Source organism: Nelumbo nucifera, chromosome 6 (assembly GCF_055504915.1).
Source record: "Nelumbo nucifera cultivar China Antique chromosome 6, China Antique-T2T, whole genome shotgun sequence".
Lineage (NCBI taxonomy): Eukaryota > Viridiplantae > Streptophyta > Magnoliopsida > Proteales > Nelumbonaceae > Nelumbo > Nelumbo nucifera.
This window is the reverse complement of record NC_142654.1, coordinates 27,675,710-27,693,606: the sequence shown is the minus strand read 5'-3', so window position 1 is coordinate 27,693,606 and position 17,897 is coordinate 27,675,710. Positions and strand designations below refer to the sequence as shown.

General features: G+C 36.3%; 1 protein-coding gene across 4 annotated transcripts; it reads right to left on the bottom strand.

Annotated features, from left to right (window-relative positions):
* Window positions 1-6,028: 6,028 nt before the first annotated feature.
* ORP2A (OSBP(oxysterol binding protein)-related protein 2A) lies at window positions 6,029-17,689 on the bottom strand. 4 transcript variants are annotated; one of them, XR_016077297.1, is made up of 12 exons: window positions 17,393-17,657; window positions 16,822-17,235; window positions 14,206-14,565; window positions 12,208-12,304; window positions 10,545-10,987; window positions 9,385-9,540; window positions 8,979-9,146; window positions 8,760-8,900; window positions 7,893-8,123; window positions 7,665-7,814; window positions 6,506-6,707; window positions 6,029-6,356 (listed from the first exon to the last, which is right to left on the bottom strand). XR_016077297.1 is itself a non-coding variant. In XM_088889573.1 (12 exons), the coding sequence occupies exons 2-11, from the start codon at window positions 17,227-17,229 to the stop codon at window positions 6,543-6,545; spliced, it is 2,283 nt and encodes a 760-aa protein (XP_088745699.1). In that variant the 5' UTR covers window positions 17,230-17,235; window positions 17,565-17,689; the 3' UTR covers window positions 6,029-6,356; window positions 6,506-6,542. The 4 variants fall into 4 exon arrangements, 3 of the variants coding, with proteins under 3 accessions (XP_088745699.1, XP_010258993.1, XP_088745700.1); XM_088889573.1 differs by having other exon boundaries at window positions 7,665-7,778; window positions 17,565-17,689; XM_010260691.2 differs by having other exon boundaries at window positions 7,665-7,778.
* Between the last annotated feature and the right edge of the window lie 208 nt (window positions 17,690-17,897).

The following is a 17,897-nucleotide window of genomic DNA, read 5'->3' as shown; positions in this document are numbered from 1 at the left end:
CTTTAAAATCAGGTGTCGTGCAAGGGTTTCAACTTTCAAGCAGTGAGGCTCCACTAGTAAATGATAGTACTAAATTATATATATCCAAATTTTAAAAATATAAAATCATGTAAATGATATTGGGCCATTACATAGCCACTCAAAGAACAACTGAATAATCATGTATTAACATTCATCTAAGCCATGCCATATATACATACATACATATATATATATATACACTAAATCAACACAAAAATAGGTTATAAAAATAAATGATCTCTGATGAGAAGAATTAATCTTGGCCATTGATTTATCTAGGTTTTAATTATTCATGACCATTCAAGTAGAGCTGTAAAGCGGTCCGTGCCACTTGCAGGCCAAATAATTGGACAATGCCAATACAGCCCGTGGCCTAACACGACACTGACCATACATACATATATATATATATATATAAAATAATATATTAATATGTATATAAATTTTTATTTGTATTTTTATTATACTGTTTTATTCTAATTTTGTTGTAATTTTTTTAAATTTCATTTTATTATATTGTATATAAACAATTATATACATCATAATTCATATAAAATAAATTTTTAAGATTCTTTTATTTCTTGTCTCTCATGTTAATTTATTTTAATTTTTCATTATTTTTTCAATTTTTCTAAAATAAATCATGTCGGACCGGCATAGCCCCTGTTACACCTCTACATCCAAATAAAGCATGGAAATTTCATAAAATATTGAAAAGGGTAAAATTATGATGTATCAAACAACAATTAAAATCTGGGCCATCAAAATGACATTCAAAGGTCAATCAACTAGTTCCAACCATTCAAACGATGTACAAAATTTCATCCAACGTAACCCATCTAAATGATGATGCATAAAAGCCCGAAGATATGGGCCATTGAAGAGGTCTCTTATAATTGGTGAACTAATCTCAATCATCCAAAGTGATGTATCAAAATTTCCTGAAAACCGTCCAGGCAATTGGTTCTATTTTACCCTAAATTTGGAATCTGGTAAAAAACAGTTGAAAAAGTCAACAAACTATTGACTCGGGCGGTTGAATCATTGAATCGTTCAACGGTTTTTGACCATTTTTTTTATTTTTTTAATTATTTTTAATTTTACTGTCAGAACGGGTCATTGATTCGAACCGGACGATCGAACTGTCAACCTGAAAACCAGTGGCCAAAACGATTCTATTTATAGGTTGTTTTTTAAAACATTCATCCAAATCATGTACTGAATCAACCAAAAAATCAGGGCTATCAAAATGGTCTCCTAATATCGAAGGCTTAATCTTGGCCATCCAAACAACGCATCAAGATTTCAGTTGATCTTGATCTTGGCCTTTCAACTAAGGCACCAATAAGACTTCTGAAAATCTATGTCAAATAAGGTAATGAACAAAATAAGCCAGAGATTTAATTCTATGATACTGAAAGGCTATGATATATGAAAACATGGTTTTTAAAAATGGCCCAGAGACCGAACTGGTCAGGGGTCCGGTTATCGGGTCAAACGATTTGAATGATCGGCTTATTCTGATAAAAAAATTAAAAAAAAAATAAAAAACGGTCAAAACCATTCAAACAGTTAACCACCCAGGTCAACGGTTTGCTGACCAAAATCAACAGTTGTTTTGGGCAGATTTCCGGTTTTGGAGAAAACCAAAGCCAGTCACCTAATTGGTTTCCGATTTTTCTGGTCCAAACCGTCTGGTCCGGTCCGATTTTTGAAAACCATATATGAAAATGTTAAACAATTAAAACCCCATCCGAATATGAATGAATTGGTTTTTTATGTGTGAAACTTCTTCATTATCACAGTCAAACTCCCAAATTGTTTATTGAGATTTCTAACTAATCCATCCATTCGAATGGGATATCAAATCAACTAATCTAACCGACCAAAGTAGTCTCCTAAGACCTATGAATTAATCCCAACCAACCATTGAAGTGATACCAAGATTTTAATTAATCTAGCCTATCAAAGAAATATGCTAAATCAACCCAAAAATCATAAAGGTTGTCAAATTAGCCTCTAACAGTGGATTAATCTCACCTATCCAAGTGATGTGCCAAATTGACTAAACATTTGGTTTCTCACTATATGGAGTTAGTTATATGAATCCTGTTCCCTTGTATCTGTTAGGTTCTTTGCAAAGACATTTTAAATAGTATTTATTTGTACTATAAAGGTGGTAAGTCTTTGTTTACCAAGTACAAGGGTACTTTGTGCTCCTCATCCACCGGCATATGGAAGAGATCAATTCATGGGTTCTGTAAACGTATTTAATTGTTTAAGACATTAAAGGGCAATTTAGTAATTTCAATCTACGGTAATGTCTATTAATAATATTTTATTTATATGACAGTTTTTGAGAGTTTAGATACTGCAGCGACGTGTTGTAAAGTAAAACCATCCATAAAATAAAATACAATGTACTACTATGCAATTTATCCAAAAATTTTTATCATGAATCTAATATAAACATGATACCTGAAAGACCAAATAGATTACCACTTGATTGATTAACACTTTTCTAATACGGGTTGATTGGTTACTTCAACTATCAAGTCTTTTGGGTATCATAGCCGAACCCATACTATGTTATATATACATTTATAAGCTGAGCAATGAGTGTAAGCAGAAATGTTCATTCCCTACACAATATGCGTGGTAACCTGAATGTACTTACAAGTTAGGACAGATTGTGATTTTGTGACTTGTGAGACATTTATACCTTAAAATAGACCGATCCAATGGTATCCAGAGCCCAATCCAACCCAATTCATTTAAATCCACGCATTTCCAGCCAGTTAGGTAATGGTTGGATGGTTGGGTTCGGGAAGATGATAAGTGGGTTAAGTCTTGAATGCATCAAACTGGTTGGATTGGAGAATTGCAATCTGAATGAGGGAGAAAATAACTAGAAAAGCTCTGTATTGTTGGTTTCACTTTCACCCTCAAATTTCTGTGATTGGTCAAACAAATTTTGATTATCCGTATGGTAGTCAATCAGATTGCTCCAGTGAACTTATCACTATCAGAGTTTTGGAGGTGATAGATCATCATCAGGGTTTGGATCATTTGTTTTCATAGTTTAAAGCAAGACAGAGAGACTCAGGCACATGAGTAGGTACCTTAGCCCTGTCATGTGCCAGCTCAATGATCCAATAGAATGGTTTTGCTTTTGCAGTACCCGGACCCTCATCACCTGCCTCCTCCTGTGTTCTCAAACCCAAGACTCTCCATTGAAAAAAAGGGGAGGGAATTAAAATAATAGTGGCTGATGAATTGCTGATGATGATGGCTGGGTTGAATGACTGGTTGCTTTGTCTTTTGGTGAACAAGTTAATTAAAGAGGGAGGTTGATAGCTCTGGCTGCCGTAATTTCTTCACTCCACACGACACATAGCCATTGATTCTTGGTCAACAAACCCAGAAACTTTTATATTTTCAAGAACTAAAAATGTTGTCATAAATACAGGCCCAGTAGTCCAGTACAATAATGTATATGTGAAGCTTGGCTGCCACTGCCAGAGAAAGTTTTCTGTTTGGCCTTTGAAGATTGGAGATGAAGAGCAGCAGAGATAGTTCAAATGCAAGCAGATTCAGATTTCGAGGTATCCATCTATATATCAAAATACAATGCCAAATCAAAGGCAGTAGTAGTATTGGGCATAATCAAACTTGCTGAATCAGCAGGCGGTGAAGTAGATAAATCCCTAATCCTATAAATTTCGTCAATCCATTTTATTTAGTGTGATAGTATTTAAATTATTTCTACCCAAGTCCTTTTGGTTTATCCCCGACCCTTTTAACCTCTTCAACTTGCAATAAATCATTTCTTTCCATTGGTACTATAATCAGAATTATTTCTCATAGAGCGTATCACAATACGTTCCAGTCATGTATTTGGAACATCTCCATAATCATTAATTTTTATTCATAGGAAAATTCCCAATGCACTATGTGTAGGGTCAGTGTGAGAATATTTTGTAAGGAGAAAATCCAAACTCATTCCAACAAAGTATGAGAAATAAATTAATTGAATTAAAATGAAAGTTATAGGAGGAACACCCCCAGTATCTAATCTGCAATTCCAACAGTCCATGACCAACTGGGACGCATACAAGAAGAATTAGATGCAGTTTGCAGCTGCAGATGACAACTGATCTGCATGAAGACGGACATAACAACATGGTCAACCATGCTATATATCAGTCGGAAATCGCTTCAGTGCTCACAAGATGGGAGTGTACCTGTTGTGTACAGGGCGATGGTATTGCGTTATCAGTGACAACATCAAATATTCCATATTTTATGCATTCGCAGTGTTCTCTGGAAAGAGGTGACATGACAAACCAGTTGGGATCTGTGTGGATTATGGGGTTATATCGTATGAATATGTGCACTCTGAAAAGATTGCATGATCTTGATCTTAGTATGGAAGCCTATTTAAAGATAGTTAATTTGTGAAGAGTATTGGAGGCATTTGATGAAGGATTGATAGGCAAACTTACTTGTGTCATAGGAGTGCTAGCTTTGGACTCGGCTGTTTTATATGAGATGATGTGTGTGGTCCATGTCTTTGGTGAATATCGAGTGTAAGAGAGTGTGGTTTCTTACCCCTGAAAAAGTAGCAGCATGTCCTAATTCCTCGTTAAATCATTTTTAGTGCATTGGTGAGTTCAAAATCTAATATAAGAACCGAAACTTTTCAAAGCTTTGAACCTTTGGCCGTATATTAATTCATTCTTATTGATTAAGAAAGATTTTTTTTTTTTTAAGTTTGATGTGACCATTCTTACAAATGGTTAACTTTGCATAGTTTACCTTTTCCTTTGGATAGATGCTAAACTTAAACGAACAAAAAGCACACCCCTTTACCCGTTCAACCCTGCCCAAAAGCTTAAACAAACAAAACAATAGAAAATTACAGCAACAAAAGCAAAAGCCATTTATATAGGAATCTTCATACAGTTCCTTCAACAGATTTTTGAGGTCCCATGGAAAATCCTGAGTTGTATTAAACATCTGAAATCTCCCCTCAAATATGTCCACATTAGCCCAGAAATTAGTAAATATATTCCCCTCAGGGAGTGAGTAAACCTAATTCTCATCGAATCATACATCTCCCTGATATATTTTACTATTTTAGAGCATCAGTAATATTCAATGGAGAGGAAGCCTTCTCAAGAATGATACCAATTAAAATCTTGTTATCACCTTCAACCTCTACTTCAGAAATACCATTATTGGGGCAGAGAGACAAACCATCAAGAAGAGCCAAGCATTCAGCCATAATAACAGTTCCAGTGCATGGTTTTAAATTAGAATGCAGTGTATTAAATAAGTTTTACTTGTGTTAAAGTTTCATATAAATAATTTTCAATTAATTTGTTCATAAAATAAAATGCCAAAGTCCTTTTTGATCATTTTTTAGTTTAATTTATTTATACTATTCAATATATAATGCAATCCAAATTCAATTTGAATCCAACATAAATCCAATGGTTAAGATTCAACTTGATCTCAAATATAAACGAATCAAATTAGGATCCGTCCATATCCAATTCAATCTGATCCGTTTTTACCCTAGGGCTGAGTTTGGAATGAACCGAGATGGGCTCATGTTGGACATGAGTTATTACCAAAAGGCTTAACCCAAGCCCAGCAGAAAATTAGATCAGGCCCGAGTCTTCGGGCCCAGGACGAGCAGAGCTTGAAGACTCTTAAGCTCTCAATCTACGAATACATCATACATGCAAAAAGCTCAACGTTGCAGCCCTACGTTCTACTTCCAGTAATAAAATAATTTAAAACTTGAAACAAAAGTGGTCCGGAATTTGAACTTCCATTTGTCCTCCCATGCATTTGTATTGGTCCAAATGAAATTTGCGTTACAAGGGAATCTAAAGAGCATAAAGTCTCAAAAATTCTTTGGCATATGCTTACCAAAGAACAAAGACCTTAGCATAGGTGGTAAGGTAAAGCTTCAAATTGATTCCACAAAGATCAAGAATGCCTATAAATTTCCTTTTATTCAAAATATTACAAAAAAAGATTCTAAATGAGGTCAATACAGAAATAGTTTACAAAATAGCCTGCCAGATTCATTATAATCAAAGGCATATATATAAAGTGGATACTTGAGAAATTGACCTTACATCACTACAAGAAAATTCCAGTAATCAAATCATTGGGGATTAATTCTCTAAAGACCTATGATTCAAATTTCAATTAAATGGACAAAAACAAAAATAAAAAACAAGTAATCAGTAAACTCTCCCCCCTCAGACTCCCAACATTTCAAGAGTCATCGTCTTTCCCCGTACAGTATCTCAATCTGTCTGCATAACAACGCACAATAATGTCAGTATCATGCACCCAATTTTCACGTTTCATAGAATGAAATAAACATCAAACATCTAATTGTAGAAAATCAATACTGTTCATTGACCATGGCAATTTTCCCTCAAAAGTAGCAGTTAGTAGATACCTGCATTGTTAATAATCTTACACACTATACACATGCATTACACGGCCATCCCTTCCTTAAATTCACCGAATATATCTGGGCATCCATCCCATCTTCTTTGCTCCCTTGCTTCCCAGTAACCGCCCACATAACGATAAGACCCATTCTCACCATCTTTCTCAAACCATCTTGGCTTCCAACCATTTTCTTGTAATTTCCTGGACTGCATTAATGAAAAATAAATAAATAAATGAAACTTTTCAAAAACTTTTGAATACTAGAAAGAGCAACCATCTATGTGCATCAATTGTGAAAGAAAATCCCGAACTGTACGAAATAAAGGTGCACCCATATACATCCCAAGATACAAGTCTCTTAGTAAACCACATGTAAAATCTCTCGTTAGTAACCACTACTACAGACCCGTGTTCTCTACTGAATTCCAAGTATTATATGCGACTTTGGAGGAATATTCAATCATCAGTCTGAAACTATGGTCATTAGACAGATAAGTCTGTGAAAGAAGAGAGACTAACAAAGAGAACTAATGACAAACTAATCAGCAATTACAGCCGTTGCGAGGAATATGTGAAACATATCACACAGAAAATGAAAAACAGGTGCAAGATGGCAGACATATTTGAACAGCAAGGATGATCTAGATCAATCTAATCCATCTTACACATATGAAAGAAATCTTGCATCAATTTATCAAAATAGAAATAGTTGCCAATTTGGAATAAAGATAACACTGTTAATAGGACCCAGAGACCAGAACTAAATCTTGCATTCTAATACGTATCAAAAACATTCACTATAATGATGGCATTATGTTTCTGCATTAAGAAAAGATACATCAATAATGGCAATGCTTCACTTGGCTTAATTAATGAGATAAGAACATATCTTTTCTACGAAAATGCCCTAAAAATGAGAAGAAAATGTTCTATTGCTCCTTGCTCAAGAGTGCATAGATTTTCAAGAATAATATAAGTAGTACGAAAAGTGAACCATCTAAGGTTCGTAGGCATTTGGAGAGCCAAGATTGATGAACATGTAAACCATACATCTGAGGCTAATTATAGGAAATTTAGCAAAAAGCTTATTTAAAAAAAAAAAAGGCTCATTTCAAATTCATGTTAATAAAACCATATAGTACAAAAAGTGGTACCGCACATACCATCCTCTGCCTCTGCTCTAAACGCAACTTCTCTGCATTCGCCCTCTCGAATTCCCCATTCTCTAGATGCCGTTGATCCGGTCTAAGTCTTGAATCCGTGGGTGGAAGTTTCTCCTTAATCCGTGATCAAACACTCGGAATCAGACAGAGCTAAAACAGACAATTAGAGATGAATAAGAAAAAAACAAAGTAGATTATAACACAACTGATTTCATACATAATCTCTACCTGTAGTCCGGGTGTCAGTTCGTTCAATGTGATTGCAAATGATGTTAAGTTGTACCGAGTGAGATTAGGAGGTGGTTTGCTACTTTTCCATAAAAGGGAGGCCCCTGATGGCAAATTACTACTCCTGGACTTGGCAACACCATCACCACTGATGTAATGCATGCTATCATCCCACTTTCCAAATAAGGTGGCAACTTTATTCCCCACGACATCCTCAACATATCCTTGCACCTGTACAGCACAACCAGGCACATTCGTAACTCTGCAAGTTGCAACTTGATGCATCCGGGTGCTAATAAATAACAGGATAAAGCACTAAGGTGGCAAAACATGAAATCTTGTACTCCACCGCCAGCCATCCATGCAACATGCCCATGTGGGGAGACATGCACCACAAGATTTGAGAAAAGAGATGAAATGGAAGAAAATCGCGTGGATAAGATGATACCACCATCTATCTGCCTCAAAATAATATGATTGGTCTATTATTTGTAATCCATACAACCCAATATATGTCATATGACCAAGGTTCAAAATTTCGATACAATACGCCCCGTATCAGTGGCTTCACGATACGCCTATTTACAGATGTTTCAGGAACCGGCCTCTTTTTAATTAAAAATATGGTTAAAAATAGGCCCAAAAACCAAATTTTGAAAAAAAAAAAACTAAAAAAACAAAAAGTGTGTTATTTTAAGTACCGATACGCCCCTGCCAATACATAGGGGCGTATTGATATTTTGAACCTTGCATATAACCACTGAATTTCCCTCAACATTAGCATGCACGCAAATGGGATGGCAAATAGGCGAATACGCAAGGCCTCTCATGCTTCCTCACCTTGAGATCTAATATCTCCTTGTTTACCTGGTGAGGATTACGGTCAAGGATGGACTGTTCTTTGAACTTGAGTTTGCAAGAATATTGACGGTTACCCTGTATATGCATTGTCCCATGGTGATCACAATACACTTTACCAAGGATGAGATTGTAGATACTTGTTGTGACCTGAAAATGGCAGATACGTTCTAAATATTCATTTTATAAGGATTAAAAAGAGAAATGACAGACGAAAACCACAAATACCTTGCTCCACTGGAAGATCTCACCATCATCAAACTCCAGGGTCAACACACCGACAGGATCAAGCTGAATTGACCTCCCCCAAAATTTTGTCCTTAGGTTGCTGTCACCCCAGATTTTCCATCCTTTGCCTTCACAGTGGCAGGCAATAACCGTAGGGTGATGACTAACCTATGTTACAAAATAAGATGGAATTACAAATTGGCATACAAGATTATAAACAAAAATGTTAAAGTTAAAAATCAATATAATGTCAAGTATATAGACACAAAAGGGCAAATGGTGTATGAAGCATTTGCAAAGTGCAACTGCATATGTAGAACTTACCAGTCCATTCCTATTTTAGGAACACTTTAATAATGCATCTTTATGTGTATATGTGCAGCTAAAAAGGTTGTTAGATACTGACCTTCTCAGAGAAGAAATGAATCCCTTTATCAGGGTAATCAGCTTCATAGGTTTCTCCCAACAAAGGATTGAAAGGCTTGCAGTGTCGACCCTCAGAGGAGGCATATCCAGATACAGCAAATGCAGCCACATTCAGAATTCTTAGAAGACTGTTCCCCTAGAAAAACAATACAGGCACCATTTGAGCAAAATGATGTGAAATGTCCGCAATTAGCCATGCAGCAAGTTAAGAACCTTTTCCTCACCAAGATTCAAAATCTTTGAACACATTTGAAATTGTTGCATTGTACAATAAAACTACATGCATAGAGAGAAAATGCAAGAATTTCCATAAAATATGTAACTTTGAGAAAATATTAATCCTGGCCAGTAACATGGATAAGGTAATAACCATAAACACAAGACAGACACACCAAGAAACTAAACAAATGCCAGAAAGAAGCTAAATCAACCAATCTATTATGTTACCTTCCACTTCCTTCCTCACAGATAAAACATAAAACCAAATTAAACACATGATAATTTGAAAGACATATCAATAATAAATTTCAACTCAATCCAAGGGCAGCCCAGTGCACAAGGCACCTGCCAATAAGGCGTCCGGGGAGGGACAAATGTACACAGCCTTACCCCTGCACAGAGAGAAGCTGCTTACAAGATTTGAACCCTGGTCACCAAAGTCGCAATGGAGCAACCCAACAGTTGTGCCAAGATCCACCCCTCCCTCTAATTAGTGAATAATAACATGAGCTGTCTTTAAAATTGAGCTTATGAAAATACGATGTTTTAAGCTAAATAATATCAAATGAATTAAAATTCAAAAATGAAGATAATGGGAACTCTTAAGTGCTAACAAATGTCAGATGTCCAAATACAAAATATGGAAAAAGCAGAAGGCCCACCATATATACCAATGTAAACATAATCCTGTAAAACCACCAATTGCATTGTTACTTAAAATTCAAACAAGTATAATCAATCCAATCATCGTCAGAAATAACACATATTATGATACAAACACCAAAAGGGGAGAAAAAGGAGGTCAAACATTATCATCCTCAAGAGAATGCCAAATCAAATCCTTTTTTATTGAACCACATAACATAAAAATGTAAATGTACATCACGAATGACAAAAGGCAGAACTTAGTATAAAACTTGCCTTTTTCCCATAGACATATGCTCGATCCAGAAGATAAGAGTATTCCAAGTCCTCAAAGCATTTCTGCAGAGATGATATTGGCTCATTGAAGTAAACTGGGAGACATACTCTTGTGAGATCCTTTCCAACATTGTCTTTGATCATTGACCAAAGGCTAACACCTTTCTCTTTCTCAACTGGAACAGGAAGTTTCTTTCGCCTTTCAATGTGAGGGAAAATGTAGTCAAATTCTTTCTCAGGATGCACCTTCTCCAAAGTATCCAAGGTGTTTCCAGGTATCATACAGCTCAACACAGTGTTTTCCATTCCCGTTACAGACCAACAATTAGAAGGAGAATCACTAAAATACTCGCTAGTGTCAAAAAAAGAAGTCTCTTCATCCTCTGAGATTTCCTCGAGCTCTTGTTTTTCAATATCATCAGATGATTCAGTTGTGCTGTATTCTGAATGCCAAAATAATGTCAGCCAAAAGAGAAGACAGGGAATAAAACTTTAAGATACCAATAAATATTAAGAAACATCAGTAATTGATAGAACTTGGCAGTAACTAAAATGACAACTTTGACAGAGAAATCATAAAACACAACAAACCTAAAATTCAAAATTCCAGGAAAGACTCAAATTGGCAAAGAAAATCTATTTCATGATCATATTCAAGTACGAGTGTCAAATTATGGGTTTCAACTGTACAGTTATTGATCTAGTCTGTATGGCCTGCACAGCTAACTAGTCCCTTGACTATCCAATGCTTTGATAACACTATAAAAGTAAATCATTATCCCTAGTAATCAGAAGGCTAAGAAGGTGCCAGATAGCTTTCTGGTAAGGTCTCTGGTTGTTTGTATAAGAGACTTGGAACAGACGGAGAGGCACAGATTGGGAATCTAGACATGTCTCTACATGCATATAATTGTATATTGACATTATGAAACACCAGAACTTCAAATAACAGTTGCCAAAACTTATGTGGTCCTTCAAGGGCTTAAGAGGTTAGTTAAAACTTAAAAGGTATCTCAGCTACTTAAATGAAAGGGAGATGATATCATTCAATTTCCCCTGGGAGGGCTCCTTAGAAAAACCACCATCCACCCTGTTGTAGATTGATGATACAAGTAACAAACATCATATTAATGGCAAATTTAAAAGAGATTCCAGAGATCAGTTGGGATTCAAGGGTTCTTCTCAAGGCTAACAGGGATATATTTTAGCTTATGGGGGCCCCATATCATAAAAAAAGCTCTCCCTTGGGTGCTCAAAAAACTAAGAATCCTGCCACCTCTGCAGGTACCTAGGTGTCTTTTATACCTCTTATTGTGATTTACGAGAATTGGGTGAGCATAGATGCCTAAATGAGATGGATTTCTATGGACTTTAATACTATAGCAGATGGTCCAGCCAATTCAGAATAATAAGGGTATTAGGATATTAACAGTTCCAATCCCACAGATTTTTGCAACAAGGGGAACCCTGCCCATAACTCAGGACAAAGCCTAGGTTTAGTATCTAGAAACTGCCAATAGAATACAAGAATAATTATTACAATGAAAAACAAAAAGGGGAAATTGTGTTAAATTAAACAACATTCCAGAAACTTCAATTGTTTCCCCCTTTATCACTATAGTAAATGGAAACACAGAAAGGACATGAAGAGATAAACAAATACCACTATATTTTCCATGTCCAAGGCTTGAAAATTCATGCTTTGTTAGCTGGAACTGGCTTTCATGTATTCCAGGGGTCTCAACTTCAATGTTAGCTGCCTGCAAAACAAAACCAGTTCTTTTATTCAACAAGAAATAATCTTCAACAAGTAGATAAAATGAAAATTACAAAACATGAAGGACTGATAATGAAATATTTTTAATGGAAAACCACGTTCAAAAACTAGTCAGAATAATTACCCTGTGAATATGCCTAAATCTGTAACCTCAACATTATAACTTATCTATTTACAAAACAAGAATATTGATTCAAATGAACAACATCAATGCTAAAACAGTACAGGGAACTATAGCCATCTTGCCAGCTTTGCAGGTTACCATGAAAACCATGCAATGCTACACTTTGGCATGAAGATACATAACAAAAGCTTAAAAATTCACACTCACAATAAAGCAATGCTACCCTGAAACTAGAAGATACATGCAATGGAAGATATGCAAGTTGCATGCATAAATAAAAACCATCCAATGATACTCTGAGACTAGAAGACACATACAATGGAAGATGCAAGTTACATGCACAAACAAAAAACCACGCAATACTACTCTGTGGCTTGAAGATACGTGAATAAAAGCCATCATGCCAACTAATGAAAGATATGAAATCCTGCCAAATAGATGGAACAATTTAATTCCACATGGAATTTAAACTAGATCTACACCACTCCAAGGGAACTAACACCAATAACAAAGTAGGGGAAGGACCTAAACATGAATCCATATTACAGGGCATCCAAGAGGGGTGACAGCCACCTCACAGTGCAAAGTGGGGGGGAGCAACTATGGGGTTCAAAAAACAGGAAACCAAGCACATGAAATATGCATTTCTAACAATGTTACACTTTAAATGGATCCAATTTGACATGTCAGAGAGAGCTTGCAGAGACAAAAAAATATTTCAACATCTGAATTAAAAGAATTAGGTTTTTCTTTTACCCTTCCACGGAGACAGATTTTGTTTAAAGTAATGCTGACTACTAAAGTGAGGGAAGTTATTTTCCCCACAAAAAAAAAGCAGTAGGATTTTCTTTTCCTTCTAAGAAATATAGAATAGGGAAAGGGGAAATAAAAGGAAAAGGAAAAGGAAAAGGAAAGAACCTACCTTAATTGACAGGGTCAGTACTTATAAGGAGATCCGTGAGGTTCCAGGTGAGAATTTAGTAAAATTACATTCCTGATGGTCAGTTAAATTTACACCACCCAACATTGGTATGTAGAATAAATAAAAACGATAGTAACAATAAAAAATGAGTCCACAAAAAATAAATAGAAAGCAGTTTTTTCCTACCTCATCCAACTAATCAGTTAAATTTACACCACCCAACATTGGTATGTAGAATAAATAAAAACGATAGTAACAATAAAAAATGAGTCCACAAAAAATAAATAGAAAGCAGTTTTTTCCTACCTCATCCAACTAAAGAGAGCATACCAGAGACATTGTGCCATCCTCCTAAATATTTTACCTAAAGTATGTCACAACAGCATCGGTAACAGATTCAATGTAAATGTCCAAACAAACTAAACAAGCATAAAAAAACTTAAAAGCCCATTGATGTCTTTTTGATACTGAACCTGATGATATCTATGATATAAATGAAATAATAACTCAAATTATTAGGGGCTTCCAACCTCCAAATAACAACCTAGAAGTACCATAAGTTGTCATGTGGAACAAAAAATATAATCCTTTGAACAAAAATATCATCTTAATTTGATGATAATCTTCGTATTTGTACTTACTAACATCTGAATTGCCAAACTTCAGAAAACTTCATGAAAATACACCAGAGAGGGTATAAATACAAAAAGCATGCTTCCATTCCCATTATATAAATATAAAAGATGCCACTATTTTCTAAAACGTAAGTGAGCAATAATAACATTTTATTACTTCACTTCCAAGGGCATAGGTTTAAAAATAATAGAAATTAAAATACCTCCAGCTGTCTTAATGTGTCAAGCAAATTAGATCGTTCTTCACAAAGAACTTTAAATTGTGCTTGTAACTCTGAAAACTCTGACAGCATAATCTTCTCACATTCCTGGATAACTATCTCACTGGTTCCCTCTTCGAGCAAGCGACTTCTAAGCTTCTCCGTTGATATGGATAAATCATTAGGAACAAGGGAAAGTTTATCATTCAATGGTCTCAGGGAAAATAGGTTCCTTGAAGAGACTAATGCATTAATCCAAGATACACGATCTTTCTTTGAATCAGTTCGGAGATGAAGAGTCTTCGTAGCAGTGAATATGTAGAATCGTCTATCATCAGACTTGCTCTCACGAAATGATGAAATCTGTAATAAAATAATTAAACATAGAAATTATTTAGCTTAAATCAAATCATACACTTGCGTAAACTGGCAAATGAAAATATATATCATCAGTTCATCACAGCAGAAGCTAATTGGGATGGTGATATTTGTATCATCATGAAAGACTTGCACTCCATTAGCAACATTTACCAGAAGTTCATTAGTTCATTTCCTAATAGATGATAAACGATTTGTGAAGTCTTTTTTTGCCATATCACATTGCACACAGGACAGGAAAACACAGATTAGAGAAAATTACAGAAATTAAGTTAATTCAATTGCCACTCCTTCAGTTCATGTGGCCTTTAGCGTTGCTGTCATAAAGGTACACTAAATAAAAGAATGTATACATTAACGGAACAGTGAAAAATTAATGTCCTGACAGGAAATTAACTGAAATATAAACTTAAAAAAAAAATCAATGCATAGCAAATTAAAAGTACAAAAAACCAGAACTAGAACCAACAGTATAAGTGGAACCTAGCAGAGATGAGCTACGCAATAAATCATCCTCCCAGAAACGAAGCCACTAGTCACATTTAATTCCAAAAAAAAACCTAGCTACGGTTACATCCTTCCACCGCAAACACAACGAATCCGATTGCCAATTTTAAGTAAGTGAGCATATTTGAATTTCCAGATTTTTTTTATGCTGTGGTTCAACTTCAACCCAATGGCTAACTGAAAGAGATACAGCACTCATGTTAATTCCAAACAACCTAGTTACGGTTACTTCCACCGCAGATAACGCAACGAACCCGATGTGTAATTTAAATAATTGAGAATATTTGAATTTCCAGAATAGAAGTTGTAGTTAAACCCGATGGCTAATAAAAAAGAAGGGGGAGAGGGGTGGGGGAGGGAAAGAGATACAACACACACTGCTCCACATTCTACATGCGATGGAGTCGAAAAGAAAAGGAAAAAGACGAAAGCTAAGAAATGATGACAAACTTGGAGAGAAAAAATGGATCAAGCTCATCCAGCTCTAGTCATCGCCAAACATCTGAGCGAAGACAGAAATTAAAAAAGAACGAAAGAAAGAATTGCTCGACGAACCATTCGAATAAAACAATGAAATGAAAGGACAGAGAAAAAATTCAGCTTCTCCGTTAGCGTCTATACTCCCAAAAGGCCAAAAGCGTGGACACCCAAACCAGGCATTTTATTTTACGTCTTTTTTTACTGAAAAAAAAAGAAAAAACACCCATAACGACAGCCCATCTCAATAAAAGCGGTAGAAACCCAGACTTCATCCCTCCAAGCCACTTAACCCCATGAACAGTAATAAAAAACAACGCAGATGCTCAACAAGACTAGACAAAAGAAGACGAAACCAAGGACACTTCGATATCACATAGATTAGATCCACCGCTCGTTTATGAATCACGACGCTTGACATGTTTTTCCTCTTTTCCTTTTATTTTCCTTTAAAACCAATAAAAAAATAAAAAAAAATAAAAAAGAGTAGAAGGGAGTGAACCTCACCGTCAAAACCCTCCACCAAAGAGTCCCCGCAGTAAAAAAAACACCTAAAAACTGAGGTTGACGAGAAGAGAAAAGTATGGAAAAAAGAGAGGCGAACACGCATTGGAAAAGATCGCCAGTTGCAACTCCGAAGAAACGCAGGAAATTAAAACCTGGAGATATCTACATTCATCAAAGCTGTGATGTGACCTGCAGCTGAGAAAACCCTAGGCCTACCTCATAGCTTATCGTGTGGCCTACAACCTCACCTGAAAACCTCACCTGCTGATGTGACCCACTTACAGCTTAACATGCAGTGAAACTGTAAAATAACCGGTTAAAAGCAAATGAGAGAGAGAGAAGTTGGATTGAGGAGGCGAGGGAACAGAGAAATATTTTTTCGGTCGTACCCGAAAAATACACAGCTTTTCTGTATTCGCAGATCACAGAAGAATGTGGAGGAACGACGAAGGAACCAATGGTTTATAAGCTTACGCTCAGTTATCTAAGCCTCTGTGGCAGAATGAGAAAAAGAAAAAGAAATTACAAAGAGAGAAAACGACGCAATTGGTAAGCCTTATAAATTGATTTGAATAGAGAAAATTTCTGATAATAGCAACTTTTTATCTTTCTTTTTTGGCGGAGCGCTGGATAACGGAGGCCTCCTCCGATTGGCGCCAAAATGGAATAACGCAGCAAAGATTTTCTCCGATTGGATGTCTTTAGTTATGGAGTGGTCGTTCGTAAAGAAAGCTTCTCTCTCTATCTTACCTTTAGATGAACAACACCAGTCGCTTTCTGTTGCTTTCTTCTCCCTACACTGTCAAGGCGTGAAAGGCGATCGGAAGAAACATCTCCGATAAGTCGAACGTCATCGCTCGTCGACAACATATTGAGACTCTCCGATCGCCGAATCTTGGAGTAAGAAAGGACGCCATTTCTCAAGCAAAACCATCGAGATCTCCATCCCTTACCGTAATTCGTCCACTTGTAAAGAAGCCCGGCGACATTAACATCAGATCCCGTCTCCCTTCCGACATAGCAGTCAGATCCACCGTAAGTGGCAGTAGAACCCCCCAAAAAACCGCTTCTCGTCGCGGAAACCTCCGGTGACCGGTCCCCGATCCCAGGGCTCTCCAGTGAGATGCAACACAAGGGATGCATTTCCTTTACCCGCATTCCGATCTGCAGATTCAAATTCAACAATCAAATCTCCAACTAAAACGAAAGAAATTGAAAACCGAAGCAGAGTGTTTGTATAAATATCGGATTCCTTTTTTCGTAGTAAAAAACGAAGAGCTTATTGAGAGAGAGAGAGAGAGAGAGCTAGTGAAAGAAAAACCTGCGAGAGAGTTCTGAAACCGAGCAGAACCCCAGTGAGATGGGGAGATGGGGAGAGAAAAAGAGGGAGATGTGATGAATTTGAAGATTTAATAAATAAATTCAAAAAAAAAGGAGTTGTTCTTTTTAATTTACGTAACAAATAATAAATTTATTTTAATAATAAAACATACGGCAGTCGCTGTGAAGCGACGAAGGACGGAAGGAGGGGCGCAGGGTGGGTGGAGGCAGTAGCAAGTTGCAACCAGCAACGCTAACGCTAGCCCCGTTGGCAGTATCGTAATTAAATTGCCATATAAGGGAAGATTCGTAGTAAGGGACTTGGCATCAAGGAAGAAGAAATTGATATAAATAAGCAAATGAAACGGATTTCGGGTTTCGGGTTCCCTTTTCGCCTACACTCTCTCAGTTGCACTAGACTGGTGACATGGTGAGGTGTGGAGGATGGATGCGGTGCGGGCCGGGTGGAGGTGGACTTGTTGAGTCGTGGTGTTTTTGGTGATAAA